We start from the raw sequence: 16,235 nt of genomic DNA, 5'->3' as shown, positions 1-16,235 counted from the left end.
TGAAATTGCAGCATACAGTGTTTATTATAAGGGCTCATCACATTTGCAACCCAATACTCACTACTCATGAGTACTTTTAAATGAGCTACTCTTTTACTCTTACTTGAGTAGTTTTTAGGACAGGTACATTTACTCTACTCACAAATTTTTTAGGAAGTAACAGTACTTTTACTTGAGTAGGATTTTTCAGTACTCTTTCCACCCCTGGCTAGAAGCGTCAGATGGTTAGTACACAGACTGTAGGCGTGTCATCTGAGGCTGAGACTACCGAACCATTAGCCTTTCAACATCATGAACAATCGATAATAAAATGACCACCGCCAAACTGGGTTTTTATATTTATTGCTAATATCTTGACCGACATGATCAATTTGCCAGAAAATGCAAATGTGATCAGATTAATTTGACCCCTCAGTACAGATTAATCAACATGTACATATGAAATACAGTAAACATAAACAGAGGCGAAGCCTCATTCATACAGTACAGCTTCATAAATCTATAAAAGTATAACGAATACAGTCGACAGGTTTTTGGGTTCAACCTAAAGTACTCAACTCCCTTCAAAGTCTATTTATAGATTAGTGTTTATTGTACCAAGTCAATCAATCAAAGCACATTTAAAACCCTGTAACACAATCCATGAATTGGGGGTAACGGATGAGCTACCCAATCGCAGGTGATGTTACTTATAGTAAATGTGCTACACCTGGACAACCATACTAAAGACCTCGAGCCCTTCATCAAAATGTCTGAAAATATCTAAATAAAATCCTTACAGCTATTTCCCTCGATACAAACATGCCAAATCTCCATATAAAAAAAGGTAGGGCTGCTTTGGCAATTTCAGCAAGATTTCAGAAATTATAACAACTTTGATATTTTTAATATTTACTTTTAACATACAATTAAGACTTCTGAAATAATTTTCAACGCATGGCAATAGGCACAAACATCTGCCCGCTTTTTCCTTTGACAATAAGAAAAATAGTTTCAACACAGAAGCAAGATATTCTTGATGCTAAAGAGTTGTCCTATGTTAGCAAACACCTTTCTACCAAAAACCATCCTTTCTTGGTTACAGAATATTTGACATTGAAATTATATTCAGTATTTCCTCATAACAGTGTTTTAGGCTAAGAACGAGTACGTATAACTGATTTTATTTGACTCCTAAAGCACTTCTGCCATGAAGACTTCAATACAATATCAATAAGACCTGAAGCTGCATGGTAAAAAACTCTTACGCTCTCTAGTGGTCAGAGCTTGTGAATGGAGGCAGTACTGTAAATCTGGCTATTTCAGTGCATTATAAACACCTGACTCACATTTTTCAATTAACGGCTGTAGTGCATCGTGTCCAAAAGGACAACGGGGCAAACAAGCAGCATATAATGTCAGAAAGAGCATTGTTATCCGCTTTGATCTTCTCTCTTTATCGCCATTATCAGCGAAGACAAAAACAAATCTTTGATAACAAATAAAGAACTTTCAAAATATGTTTACAGAAAACACAACTGAGTATTGCCGTAAAGGAATAGTTCACCCAAAAGTGAAAATGATGTCATTATTTACTCGCCCACATATCGTTCCAAAACCGTATGTTTGAATGTTTTCTGTGGAACACAAAAGATGTTTTTTGAGAATCAGTAAAAGTTGTCGATATGACTCGTTCCTATCCAAGTCTTCTGAAAACAATAGCTTTGTGTGATAAATAGAAAAAAATGTCAGAATTCTTCACCTAAACCAGAGCTTGCGTCTTATTCGTGCTCAAAAATGGTGCGTCAAGTTTTGTGATTATTCAAAACCTTCTGAAGCAATACGATAGCATTGTCACACTGACTGTTTTTTTTTCTTTTTGGAGCTTGACAGGCATGGTCACTGTGATCCGTCTTTGTATGGAAAGAGCTGCGTAAAGATTCTTTGAAAACATTACTTTTGTGTTCCATGGAAAATATGGCAGCATCCGGTTATGGAACGACATGAAAGCGAGAATATAATGACAGAATTTTCAATTATTAGGTGAACTATCCCTTTAACTGCTCGTAGCATATATAAAAGCCTATACAGATTCACGTGTCATAAAAAACAGTGAAATTAAAAAAAAAAAAAAAAAATACTGCACTAGAGAACTCAAGTTTCATTTTCAAATTAACCTTTGTTCATAAAAACAAAAGTCTTCTGACAACAATAAAGTACTTTTTCTGAACCTAAAACAAAAAAAAACGTATCCTATTTAAACTAGAACTAGATCAATTCGTTTCTAAGGTTTTGCACCTTGACACAGGTGTGGCCGTGTCCAAAACAGATATATTCTCTCCCTTGACAAGAATGCTAATACAAACATAAAAATCAGTCTAAAGCTTCTCTGGAATTGCTTGTTCCCCTGCTTCCTGTCAATCAGTTTTGTCTAGTGTTTCCGAGGAGTTTGGGGCAACATACTTCAGCCGGAAACCACCTGAAAAACACACAAACACACAGAGGGGTGTCACTATGAGGGCTAAAAAGCATTATGGAGCTAGAGAATAAGGTTTGAAACACTCTACGCAAGTACAAGAACGCAAACACTTCTAGCTACGCAAGCTCGATTTCACACGTCATTGCATGAGTCCGAACTAGAAATGCACGATATGGACCAATAAATAAATAAATAAATAAATAAATAAAAATTACACTGCCATTATGTTGATGAATTTTTTAAATGTGATTCATATTGTTGCTGCACAGAAAACAAGGCTAACTGAAAATTCAGGCTCGGATTCACAAATGATTCAGCGCTGGGATATTTGCTTGATCCGTCAGATCCTGCCGGAGGCGATGACGGCAGGGGAGCGGAGCTTACCCCCGCCCAGGAGATGGGGCGGAGGAGGGTGAAAGTATACAAACAACAGAACAGGTGTAAAGGCTTATAAAGTGGAGGCTGTATTGTGACTGGATGAGATGCATGATTGAATGCGCAAGGATCCAGAATCTTCCTGCTAGAACTACCGCTTACACTTCCATTTCTATTAGAGCAGCGACAAAATAAATCACATAATATAATACAACACATTTTGAATAAATTCATATTCTCAGCTATAAGCCAGCATGTGGTTTGAATATATTATAGAATTTATTATAATTATATTAATCTCATTAATATATAATTAATATAATAATATTTATAATAATAATAATAATAATAATATCATATAATAATTGAATAATTCAAATTCTCAGGTACAGGCCATCATGTGGTCCGAAAATATTATATTACTATTCTATTTATAAAAATATAATAGTTATTATAATAATTATTTTTAAATAATTCAAATTCTCAGCTGTAAGCCAGCATGTGGTTTGAATACATTATATTAATATATTATTATAATATAATAGTTAATCTAATAATATTTATTATAATAATAAAATGTAATATAATAATCAAATAACTCAAATTATCAGATACAGTCCAGCATGTGGTCTGGATATATTATTAATATATTATAATTATTTATAATATAATATAATAAAAAATTCTAATTCTCAGCTACAGACCAGCATGTGGTCTGAATATATTATACTATTATTATTATAATATTAATATAATAGTTATTTTAAACAGTCACATTTTCAGCTACAATTGTAATATACTGTAATTCTGCCTTCATTTAACTCAGTTTAATAACTGCACTAGGTCATATCACTATTTCTATTGTAATTCAACGGATTGTGCAGCCCTAGTCTGAATGTACAACAGGCTTGTGTGCTTGCAATGCGTTTGCCAAGCATTCTCATCTGCATGTGCGTACTTGCGTAGAGTTAGTTTCTGACCATATTATCATTTCCTGGCCCTGCTGTTACCCGTCAGCCCGGCATCGATGGACAGTTGTTTGCAGTCTTGGGCATAATGCCCGCTCATACCGCAGTTATAGCAGGACACATTAGTGGGCTTTTTTGGGCCGGTTCCACCCGACATCATGCCCACCGGTGGAAAAACAGGAGGGTAAAAGCGTCGAAAAGGGGGCATTTGAGGCATGCTGTAGCCTGCCTGAGAAGCCAGCATAGGATCCGAGTGGGCGTGTAGAAAAGCTGCGGGAGGACCAGTGTGGGCATAGAAGGGTAGAGGTGACCCGTTATTTTGGTGACCCTGGGCAGGGAAACTATTGCATAGAGATGGAGGGAGATGGAAGAAGGGGGGCGGTGGCCCAAACATTTGACGGGCAGGTTGAGGGGGCAGGAAGTAGCTGGGCGACTGTTGAGCAGCACTGCCCCCGCAGCTTCCACGACATCCACATGTGTTGCAGCCCCCTTGCTGTGCTTGTGCTGTGACCGACAAGCTTGCGCTGTTGATGTAGGACAAGGAATCGCTCTGAGCTGTGCTGTGTGTGACGGCAGGGGCCGGCAGGGGCCCGGGCCCCGGGGTGTGAGTGGGCACATTTGTAGGACAAGGTCCTGGGACTTGGCTAGTGGAGACGGGGCAGGAAATCGAGCTGGAAGGGGTGTTGACAGATACGGGCAGCGACGAGGCCTTGGCGTTTGATTTGACAGGATTGTTGGCTGTGATGTTGGTGGGCAGTAGAGGACACTGGCCAGCCGAGAGGACGCTGAACACCCCCGGTGGAGGCTGCTGCTGTGGGTGAGTGCTGGCCGTTGATGGTGCTGGGTCTCTGGCCAGTGGAATCGTAATGGTTATCTTACTCTCTCCGGCGTCCCTCTGGGTGGTGTTGTACTGTAGGGCGTAGGGTAGGCAAGCGGTCAGTGCCAACTCCACCACTGAAGGCGGTTGCAGAACGTTCTGAGGCTCGGCAACTAACGGGTTCACCATGGCAACCGCTTTGCCGCCAATGCCTTTGGCGAGGTGAGTCTTTTCAGCCGATTCCTGCACTGAGTTATCGGATTGACTCTCTGTATCTGCAAAGACAAACAGTTTTAACACCATGTTGATTTCATCTAATCGAAAGTAATTTAAATGCTAAACATCAATTAAAGGAATACTACCGGTTTAATACAAGTTTAGCTCAATCGATAGCATTTGAGATATAAAGTTGATTTACCACAAAAATTTATTTCGACTTGTCCCTCCTTTTCTTAAAAAGAAATATCACAAATCTGGGTTACAGTGGAAGTGAATAGGGGCCAATCCATAAACGTTAAAATTCTGTTTCAAAAGTATAGCCACAAGACATAAACAATAGCCCCTTTCATACATACAGCCTTTTCCAGAAAATGTACTGCAATTTTCAGGTTAGAGGTCATGTGTGAACACGACCCTTTTGAAAATACTGGTAAATTTTGCTCTGGCAATTTCCCTACTTGAGAAGTTGTATCATTACCTATTTCCATATTGATGGTATATGTGAACAAAGCCATAATATTACCGGTTTCAATTCGTATGAGGTCAGGACGCGCTGATGTAAGAAAGTTTTGACAGAGATGACGTAATTACTCAGCGCTGAATCGGAAATAAGAAAAACGTCAACAAATTGGTCAGATAGTGAAACTAGAACACTTCTCTTCATCTGAGCGGATAAAGAAATTTGCCGAAAGCTTAAAAGAACAGTAAGCGATTCAGTTACGAACAATAAAATCACCAGCCTCCAGTACGATAAAAATCGCTTATTAACATTTTCTGTGTAAAGCTATATCCAATTTTACAAATTTGTTGACATGACAACGTAACGCCATAAAACCTAAAACAACCATCAAAAATGACACTTTACAGCTCAAATAATACACATACTTTTAACAGAAGAATTACTGTATGTGTTTTAATAAAATAAGCTTCACATTTCTGCTTTTAAACCATCCAAAAATGGCCCCATTCACTTCAGTTGTAAGTGTAATCAATATTATGCCACAAATGCAGTCGATTGAGCTTAATTTCTATTGAACCCAGAATATTCCTTTAATTGCAATTAATACATAAATTTGTATCAGTAAGTAATGATATTAACAAGATTTAGTATTAAACCATTGTAAATGATTAAAAACTAGGGCAATCAATAGCTTGATCACAATTAATTGTTTTAATCTCATATTTTCAGGCATTAACATGGTAAATCTCAAACTTTGAAATGGCATCTAAATACATTTTTATACAACTGAAAAAGACTATAGAGAATAGTCACAAATCCTCATCCATTGTGGGCAATATTAGCCAAAAAAGCATGCACAGATATACACTTCAAAAACGCATCTTTGGCATACGTTTCTCAACATACTATGATTTCTCAACATTCTACTCTCGAATACTAGTAATGATAGAAATTATGTGAATTGTGATACAGCCCATCATTTTCTAAACAAAAGCCCAGCTGATGTGTTAAATGCATTTAAAGCATTTCAAGGTTTTTCATGTATTTAATCTCAAATGTTAATGTGTTACCTTCATCAGCCTTATTGAAAACACATCAACATACCTTGGTCCTCCAGGTTCTTCTGGTAAACAGGGCTTGACGGCACAGAGTTCGAGCTCTCCGATGACGTGTCACCATACCGGTCCTTTCCTGTGTCTACAAACCAACAGACTGAAGTAACAGCACTGTAGCAGCTCATGTATGTGTATGCCATGCACGCACAGAAAATCACTTTAGCATTTAGATAAAATCTGTATATTCCCTCACATCAAACATCATTATATTGCCGTTTGCCACAGCACACACCTTTGCAAGCAGTCTGGTTGATCATCAGTGTTGCAGAAGGTTTTTGGATCCCATTAGAACTCTTTGCATTGGTCACTCGTCGGCCTCTCTCCCTGATAACAGTAGATAAAAATATTGGCTGATCCCGATAGCTTATCATTTTATGCTATATGGCGATAACTGATCAGAAGGTTGACATTATAAATCGACAGTTTTTTTTGTGTGTTTATTTTAACCCTTTTGTTGTGTTCGTTTGTGCTGACACCTTTTGTGTTACCGTTCAAAAATGACCGGCCCACTAAGATTGTTAATAAATCTTTCATATTGCATATATTATCCCAAGATATTGCATTAGATATTTTTTCAACTTCTTTTTTAGTAATTATGACAAGTTTTGTACTTCTTTTTTGAACATATTTAAAAAAACATTTTTTTTATTGATTTATTGAGCTTATGGGCTAGTGGGGGGCACTCCCTGTAGAATGTCTTTTTAAAATAATTAGATATAATAAATTAATAACAACTTGCTTGATTAAACAAAATAGGTGTCATTTTAAAGCTTAGAATCTGGACTTAATGCATACAGTTGTGCTCAAAAGTTTGCATACCCTGGCAGAAATTGTGAAATTTTGGCACTGATTTTGAAAATATAAATGATCATGCAAAAAAAAAAAAAAAAAAATCTTTTATTTAAGGATAGTGATCATATGAAGCCATTTATCATCACATAGTTGTTTGGCTCCTTTTTAAATCATAATGGTAACAGAAATCACCCAAATGGCCCTGATCAAAAGTTTACATACCCTTGAATGTTTGGCTTTGTTACACACACACACACACACACACACACACACACACACACACGGTGACATACACAGGTTTAAATGGCAATTAAAGGTTAATTTCCCACACCTGTGGCTTTTTAAATTGCAATTAGTGTCTGTGTATAAATAGTCAATGAGTTTGTTAGCTCTCACGTGGATGCACTGAGCAGGCTAGATACTGAGCCATGGGGAGCAGAAAAGTACTGTCAAAAGACCTGCGTAACAAGGTAATGGAACTTTATAAAGATGGAAAAGGATATAAAAAGATATCCAAAGCCTTGAAAATGCCAGTCAGTACTGTTCAATCACTTATAAGAAGTGGAAAATTCAGGGTTCTCTTGATACCAAGCCAAGGTCAGGTAGACCAAGAAAGATTTCAGCCACAACTGCCAGAAGAATTGTTTGGGATACAAAGAAAAACCCATAGGTAACATCAGGAGAAACACAGGCTGCTCTGGAAAAAGATGGTGTGGTTGTTTCAAGGAGCACAGTACGACGATACTTGAACAAAAATGAGCCGTATGGTCGAGTTGCCAGAAAGAAGCCTTTACTGCCAATGCCACAAAAAAGCCCGGATACAATATGCCCGACAACACCTTGAAACGCCTCACAGCTTCTGGCACACTGTAATTTTGATTGACGAGACCAAAATAGAGCTTTAGGGTCACAACCATAAGCGCTATGTTTGGAGAGGGGTCAACAAGGCCTAGAGTGAAAGAATACCATCCCCACTGTGAAGCATGGTGGTGGCTCACTGATGTTTTGGGGGTGTGTGAGCTCTAAAGGCACGGGGAATCTTGTGAAAATTGATGGCAAGATGAATGCAGCATGTTATCAGAAAATACTGGCAGACAATTTGCATTCTTCTGCATGAAAGCTGCACATGGGATACTCTTGGACTTTCCAGCACGACAATGACCCTAAGCACAAGGCCAAGTTGACTCTCCAGTGGTTACAGCAGAAAAAGGTGAAGGTTCTGGAGTGGCCATCACAGTCTCCTGACCTTAATATCATCGAGCCACTCTGGGGAGATCTCAAACGTGTGATTCATGCAAGACGACCAAAGACTTTGCATGACCTGGAGGCATTTTGCCAAGACGAATGGGCAGCTATACCACCTGCAAGAATTTGGGGCCTCATTGACAACTATTACAAAAGACTGCACGCTGTCATTGATGCTAAAGGGGGCAATACACAGTGTTAAGAACTAAGGGTATGCAGACTTTTAAACAGGGGTCATTTCATTTTTTTCATTGTTGCCATGTTTTGTTTTATGATTGTGCCATTCTGTTATAACCTACAGTTGAATATGCATCCCATAAGAAATAAAAGAAATGTGTTTTGCCTACTCACTCATGTTTTCTTTAAAAATGGTACATATATTACCAATTCTCCAAGGGTATGCAAACTTTTGAGCACAACTGTAGCTGATCATACCCATTCTTAAATAATGCTTTATAATTTGCTGACAAATTATAACTGTTTGTGCCCAAACACAACATAATATGATAAGTAGATCTTGAAATATTCCTCAGAGTGTACATGGAAAGACGATGCACAAAAGGGCACTCAACACCCTTTTGTGTATGTGTATGTGTGTGTGTGTGTGTATGTGCACATGTCTGAGGACTTTGTGTGTGCATACACACATCCACATATGTGCTCATCTAAAGGATTGGGATGCTCCTGAAAACATAATATTTCTGTATTTTGTAGTCTAATCCATTCGTTTCCAATGGCTGGTCATTTTTGACCGGAAAAACAACAGGTGTAACAAAGTAAAATAAAACCAACAAAATGTAAAGAAAATGGTCCACATTTTTTGCCGTTTTCAGATACCATATGTGAACAGTCAAGGAATTTTTTTCCAATTGGATTAAGTAAAAAAACAAAAAGTGTAAAAACTTTCAGTCAAACAAATCAATACTTTTTTTTTTTTTTTGGTACGACAAAGAATTCCTTAAACTAGTTTTTTAGTGAAACTCAAATGTCAAACATTTCAATCTACTCCCAGACAGTACAATTGAACACAATAATTGAGTGTGAATTTTTATTTACCTTTTACCAGCTGATCTTCCTTTGCTCTTTTGTCCAGGCGTGTGGATTTGTCTGTCATTTGCGCAGCTCTGTCAGACAGACACAAACAGGTTATAACAAGCCTCAAAGGACAAAAAAAGACCTAAAATCTTTAGATATCTGAAATCTTCTGAGAGAGATGTTGTCTACTGCTTACTGTGCAGTATATACTGCATTCTGCGTACTTTAAATAGTATGTGAAACAGTATACAGTATCCAATGATAAATGTTTCAGAAAGAGAGTTCCAGGGTCTCACCTGTTCCCTCTCTCCATTCTGCTCACAGTTTCCCCTTCGCTGGCATTCAGAACGCTGATTACTACAGGGAGAGAGAGAGAGACAGATTAAGTGACAAGAAAAGACATGTACATGGTTACTGATCTTTGTAGGACAGTCCTGATATTGAGGATCAGGGTGTGTGTAAGCTCTACCTCAGTCCTGGATCTCTGATGCTGTAAGCATCCACATCTGCAAGAGAGAAAAGACAATGATGAAACTAGTCAGTAAAGCATTACTGCTTTTGTGATAATGAGTATGTTACTGTTCTTGTTGAAAATGCCCATCTTGGTGAAGGATTAATGCAAAAACAATTGTGTAAAAATATCAGATCTATGCAACGTAAATGGAACCTAATAGACCTGCAATTGTCCATTATGTTGTTAAAATTAATTACAACAATATTGGAGAAAAAAAAAAACATCACTGTTCAGTAGCACTTTAAAATACGGTTACATTGTTACATGAGTTAACATTAACTAACAATTAACAATACATTTATAGCATTTATTAATCTTTGTTAATGTTAATTTTAACATATACTTACACATTTTTTAAATCAACTGACAGAATTTGTGGCATAATGTTGATTGCCACAAAATTATTCAGACTCATCCCTTTTCTATAAAAAAAGAATATTTTACACGATAGTGGTAGAGGCAGATAGAGGTAGACCGATATATCGGTTTACCGATTAATTTGTGCCAATAGTTGCTTTTTGGAACTATCGGTTATCGGTAAAATTCTATGGCAATAGTTGCAGATAGATTTTTTTAATTATTCCTCTGTGACCGTTGCTGGAGGATTCTACAGGTAGAATGGCTTGATTCTACAGTATAACAGCGGCCTCTAGAGCCGTGACTACATGGAAATGTGCATCAGCACATACATTGTATATTCACCAGATGAAAACCCTTCAACTGGTGAATATATAGTTTATAAAAACTTTAATTTGGTAAATAGCCCACTCAAATACAGAGCACTGTAAAAGAGCCAAGTCACCGTCATTTCACAATAAGAGTCCCCAGTGTGTTTTGGGCTTGTTTACAATTAAAAGCTTGACATTATGCACCATATCTTTTTTCTGGTTATTATTGGGATTTTGGTTGAACAATAAACTGCATCTGGGATTTGGTTCATTTTGGATTCTTGTTTGTGCCTGTCATAGTAAGGAAAGACTAAGAAAGTTTATATAAAACATTCTATAAATTGATTAAACGGATATCGTCCTTTTTCACCACCATAGATATCGTTATTGGCAAAACCCACCATCGGTCAACCTCTACTATGCGCAACCTTCTACAATGCGAGTAAATCCTATATGTAAACAAATTTCATGCTAAAAATGTCTGTGATTAGCCACTGGCTGGTAAATTTTCAGATTTCATTCACCAGTGATTGAGTAGTATAGTGACGAAGAAGTGTATTACCAAAATCCTTTACCGTGTGTTGAAGTTAAAAGGTTTGGTTTGACTTGTTGTGTAATTTGTGTCCAAAGACGGGATCCATGTAGTCAATTTGTCATTGAATGTCTCTTTTAAAATCCTTTATGTTCTTTACAGTCAGTTGTTGATAAAATAATACAACCCCAATTCCGAAAAAGTTGTGACAGTATGAAAAATCAAAAAGGAGTGATTTGTAAATTATATTCATCCTTTGCTATATTGAAAGCACTACAACTAAATATTATATGATGTTTTACCTTGTGAATTTCATTTTTTTTGTTTTTGTAGAAAATGTACAGTAATTTCAAATCAGATGATTGCGACACACTCCAAAAAAGTTGGGACAGTCGTGTGTTTAACACTGTGAAACATCACCATTTCTTCTAATAATACTTAAGTATTTAGGCACTGAAGACTCAAGTTTGTTAAGTTTAAAAAGTGGAATTTCCCCCATTCATCCACTATGCAGGTCTTCAGCTGCACAGTTGTACGGGGTCTTTGTTGCTGGATTGTGCGCTTCATAATGCACCACACATTCTCAATTGGAGATGGTCAGGACTGCAGGCAGGCCAATCTAGCACCTGCACTCTCTGCTTATTCAGCCAGTATGTGGTTTGAAGTTGTCCTGCTGAAAATTCCAGGACGTCCCTGGAAAAGACGGTGCTGGATGTCAATATATGCTGCTCCAAAGTTATTACATATTTGTCTGCATTAATGGTGCCCTCACAGATGTGCGAGTTACCCATGCCATGGGCACCGACACACCCCTGGCCCGTACAGACACTGGCTTTTGGACCTGACGCTGATAACAGCTTGGATGATCCTTTTCCTCTTTTGCCCGGAGCACACGACAGCTGTGTTTTTAAAAAACTATTTAAAATGTGGAATGATCGGACCAAAAAAACATGGTTCCACTGTTCTACTTTCCATCTAAGATGAGACCGAGCCCAGAGAAGTCGGCAGTGCTTCTGGACAGTGTTGATGTATGGCTTCTGCTTTGCATAGTAAAGTCTTAACTTTGCGGCAAATGGTGTTGACTAACAAAGGTTTACTAAAGTAATCCCGGGGCCTGGGTAGCTCAGCGAGTAAAGACGCTGATTACCACCCCTGGAATACAGTCGCGAGTTCGAATCCAGGGCATGCTGAGTGACTCCAGCCAGGTCTCCTAAGCAACCAAATTGGCTCGGTTGCTAGGGAGGGTTGAGTCACATGGGGTAACCTCCTCGTTGTCGCTATAATGTGGTTCACTCTCGGTGGGGCGCGTGGCGAGTTGTGCGTGATGCCGCGGAGAATAGTGTGAAGCCTCCACACGCGCTATGTCTCCACGGTAATGCGCTCAACAAGCCACGTGATAAGATGTGCGGATTGACATCTCAGACGCGGAGGCAACTGAGATTCGTCCTCCGCCACCCGGATTGAGGCGAGTCACTACGCCACCACGAGGACTTAGAGCGCATTGGAAATTGGGCATTCCAAATTGGGGAGAAAAAGGAGAGAAAAAATAAAAATAAAGTAATCCCAAGCCCATGTTCATGATATCCATTACAGATGAATGACGTTTTTTTAAGATAGTGATGTCTGAGGGATCAGAGAATGGTTTTCATCTTGCCCTTTATGCACTGAGATTTGACCAGATTCCTTGAATCTTTTAACTATATTGTGCACTGTAAAGGCTGAAATGCCCAAAATCCTTCCAATTTGTCTTTGGGGAACATTGTTCTCAAAGTGCTGGATTATTTGCTGAAGCATCTGTTGGCAAATTGACAAGTCTTGAACAATCCTTGCTCTTGAAGGACTAGGCTGTTTTTGGAGGCTCTTTATATACTATGACACGATTGCCTCACCTGTTTAACATCTGTTTCACATTGCCTTGTTATTTTAACACGTCAAATTGTTATTAAATTGCCCGTTTCAACTTTTTTGGAGTGTATTGCAATCATCTGATTTGAAATTACAATATATAAAAAACCCAATGAAATTCACAAGGTAAAACATCATATAATGTGTAGTTTTCAATTTAGCAAAGGGTGAATTTAATTTACAAATCACTCCTTGTTTTCATTAGCATTTTTCATACTGTCCCAACTTTTTTGGAATTGGGGTTGTAAAATAAAATAATGAACAATCACAAATAGCATGGATGAGGTAAAGATGCTCTTGTTAATGTGCACTTAACACTTCTTTGACGCTCTCTAAACGGTATTCTTTTTTTTTCCTTTTTTTGGTGATATTCTCCCCAATTTGGAATGCCCAATTCCCAATGCGCTCTAGGTCCTTGTGGTGGCGTAGTGACTCGCCTCAATCCGGGTGGCGGAGGACGAATCTCAGTTGCCTGAGACCGTCAATCCGCGCATTTTATCACGTGGCTTGTTGAGCGCGTTACCACGGAGATCTAGCACATGTGAAGGCTTCACGCTATTCTCCGCGGCATCCACGCGCAATTCACCACACGTCCCACCGAGAGCAAGAACCACACATTATAGCGATCACGAGGAGGTTAACCCAAAGTGACTCTACCCACCCTAGCAACCGGGCCAATTGGTTGCTTAGGAAGCCTGACTGGAGTCACTCAGCACGCCCTGTATTCGAACTTGCGACTCCAGTTGTGGTAGTCAGCTTCTTTCATTGCTGATCTACCCAGGCCCCCCCAAATGGTATTCTTAAAGGAATAGTTCACCCAAAAATGAAAATTCTCACATCATTTACTCACCCTTAGGTCATTCCAGACTTTCTTTCTTCTGCAGAACACAAAAGAAGATTTTTAGAAGAATATTTCAGCTCTGTAGGTCCTCACAATGCAAGTGAACGGGTGCCAAAATTGTTATGCTCCAAAAATCACATAAAGAAAACATAAAAGTAATCCATAAGACTCCAGCAGTTAAATCAATGTCTTCAGAAGCAATATGATAGGTGTGGGTGAGAAACAGAACAATATTTAAGTCCATTTTTACTATAAATTCAACTCCCTGCTCAGTCAATCTCCACTTTAACTTTCACTTTCCCTTTTATTTTTTTTTTTTTTTTGGGGTGTTTTTAGTGATTCACATTCTTCATGCATACGCCCCCTACTGGGCAAGGAGAAGAATTTCTAGCAAAAATAGATGCTATAAGTAATCCATATGACTCCACTGGTTAAATCCATATCTTAAGAAGTGATATGTTAGGTGTGGGTGAGAAACAGATCAAGTCTAGTTTTGCTAGAAATTATTTTCTCTTCCCAGTAGGGGGCGTATGCATGAAGAATGCATGAAGAGTGTGAATCACCAATAACACAAGAAGAAGAATGTGAAAGTGAAAGTGGAGATTGACTGAGCAGGGAGGATAATTCATAGTAAAAATGGACTTAAATATTGTTCTGTTTCTCACCCACACCTATCAAATCACTTCTGAAGACACTGGAGTCATATGGATTGCTTTTATGATTCCTTTGTGATTTTTGGAGCATCAAAATTTTGGCACCCATTCACTTGAATTGAGAGGACCTACAGAGCTGAGATATACTTCTAAAAATGTTCTTTTGTGTTCTGCAGAAGAAAGAAAGTCATATACATTTGGGATGACATAAGGGTAAGTAAGAATTGAGAGAATTTTCATTTTTGGGTGAACTATCCCTTTAAAAAGTGCACTCAGTAATTTTTTCCTCATTAAAAAAGTTTGACTTCTAAAGACATGTATTGTAATTGTGCAATATATGTAGGAAATCATGACCACTCACATTAAAATTAAGACTCCAGTCATATCAATAACCTTATAAATGCTGTTTTATTCTACATGGACATGGGGGCTGCCATGTTAGAATCACATGGCCAGCCGAATACTACACGCTTAATCTCAGTAATCATGGCTGACTGTGAATACTTAATTTCTGCAATGCCATCTGAAACTATTGATTTTAAATGATGCTGCATCCAAGCCACTAGGTGTCAGTGTAAGTCCAAGATGACACAAATACAAAAGTTACTGAGTGCACCTTTTAAAAAAAAAGTACAGTTTTATACCATAAATATAAACAATAAAATTTAAACACACACACACATATATATATATATACATACACACACATACATACACACACACACACTCTTATTGAGCATTTTATTAAGAACATCTGTACACCTACTTATTCAAGCGATTATCTAATCAGCCAATCATGTGGCAGCAGTGCAATGCATAAAGTCATGCAGATACGGGTCAGGAGCTTCAGTTAATGTTCACATCAACCATCAGAATGGGAAAAAAAATGTGATCTCAGTGATTTTGACCGTGGCATGATTGTTGGTGCCAGATGGGCTGGTTTGAGTATTTCTGTAACTGCTGATCTCCTGGGATTTTCACGCACCACAGTCTCTAGAGTGTATAGAGAATGGTGTGAAAAACATCCAGTATGCAGCAGTTCTGTGGATGGAAACGCCTTGTTGATGAGAGAGGTCAGCGGAGAATGGCCAGACTGGTTCAAGCTGACAGAAAGGCTACGGTAACTCAGATAACCACTCTGTACAGTTGTAATGAGCAGAACAGCATCTCAGAATGCACAACAAGTCGAACCTTGAGGCGGATGGGCTACAACAGCAGAAGACCACGTTGGGCACTTTATTAGGACCATAGTGTTCCTAATAAAGGTCTCAGTGAGTGTATATGCAATATAATATATACAATTTCAAGACATCATATATTTATTGATGGAATACACAGATTTGTACATTTTTAAAAAGTTAAAATGTGATCAAAATGATTAAAACGAATAAAATAAAAAAATGAAATTAATATTTTCATAATGTACCTAGTTAGAAGGTACCCTGTACATTTAACAGCTGGGGGAGAATTTATTTTATATTCAAGCAAAATTAATATTACAAGTGAAAATTACCCATATGAATCAAAATCAATTTGAATCAGGAAATCTGTATCAATACCCAGCCCTGGTATCGACGACTGACATTTTGAATGGGAAAACCCTAGTATGTGTGTTGGTGTGTATTTCAAGGGCAGGTG

The 16,235-nt window shown here is 38.1% G+C and overlaps 1 protein-coding gene across 2 annotated transcripts in view; it reads right to left on the bottom strand.

The window, feature by feature from the left end:
• The window catches only part of LOC127443141 (zinc finger CCHC domain-containing protein 2-like), a 44,109-nt gene continuing 27,874 nt past the window's right edge, over positions 1-16,235 (bottom strand). Inside the window, exons 8-14 of one of the 2 annotated variants that reach the window (XM_051701679.1) lie at positions 9,954-9,990; positions 9,781-9,841; positions 9,506-9,573; positions 6,645-6,736; positions 6,402-6,494; positions 3,814-4,893; positions 1-2,458 (exon numbers count right to left, since the gene is read on the bottom strand). In XM_051701679.1, coding sequence (XP_051557639.1) covers positions 3,821-4,893; positions 6,402-6,494; positions 6,645-6,736; positions 9,506-9,573; positions 9,781-9,841; positions 9,954-9,990 — 1,424 coding nt within the window. In that variant the 3' untranslated portion in view covers positions 1-2,458; positions 3,814-3,820. The remainder of the gene's footprint in view (positions 2,459-3,813; positions 4,894-6,401; positions 6,495-6,644; positions 6,737-9,505; positions 9,574-9,780; positions 9,842-9,953; positions 9,991-16,235) is intronic. The other variant, XM_051701678.1, reaches the window with a different exon arrangement.

Source organism: Myxocyprinus asiaticus, chromosome 6 (genome assembly GCF_019703515.2).
Source record: "Myxocyprinus asiaticus isolate MX2 ecotype Aquarium Trade chromosome 6, UBuf_Myxa_2, whole genome shotgun sequence".
Lineage (NCBI taxonomy): Eukaryota > Metazoa > Chordata > Actinopteri > Cypriniformes > Catostomidae > Myxocyprinus > Myxocyprinus asiaticus.
The sequence above is the reverse complement of the archived record's forward strand: the minus strand, read 5'-3'. Positions and strand labels throughout refer to the sequence as shown.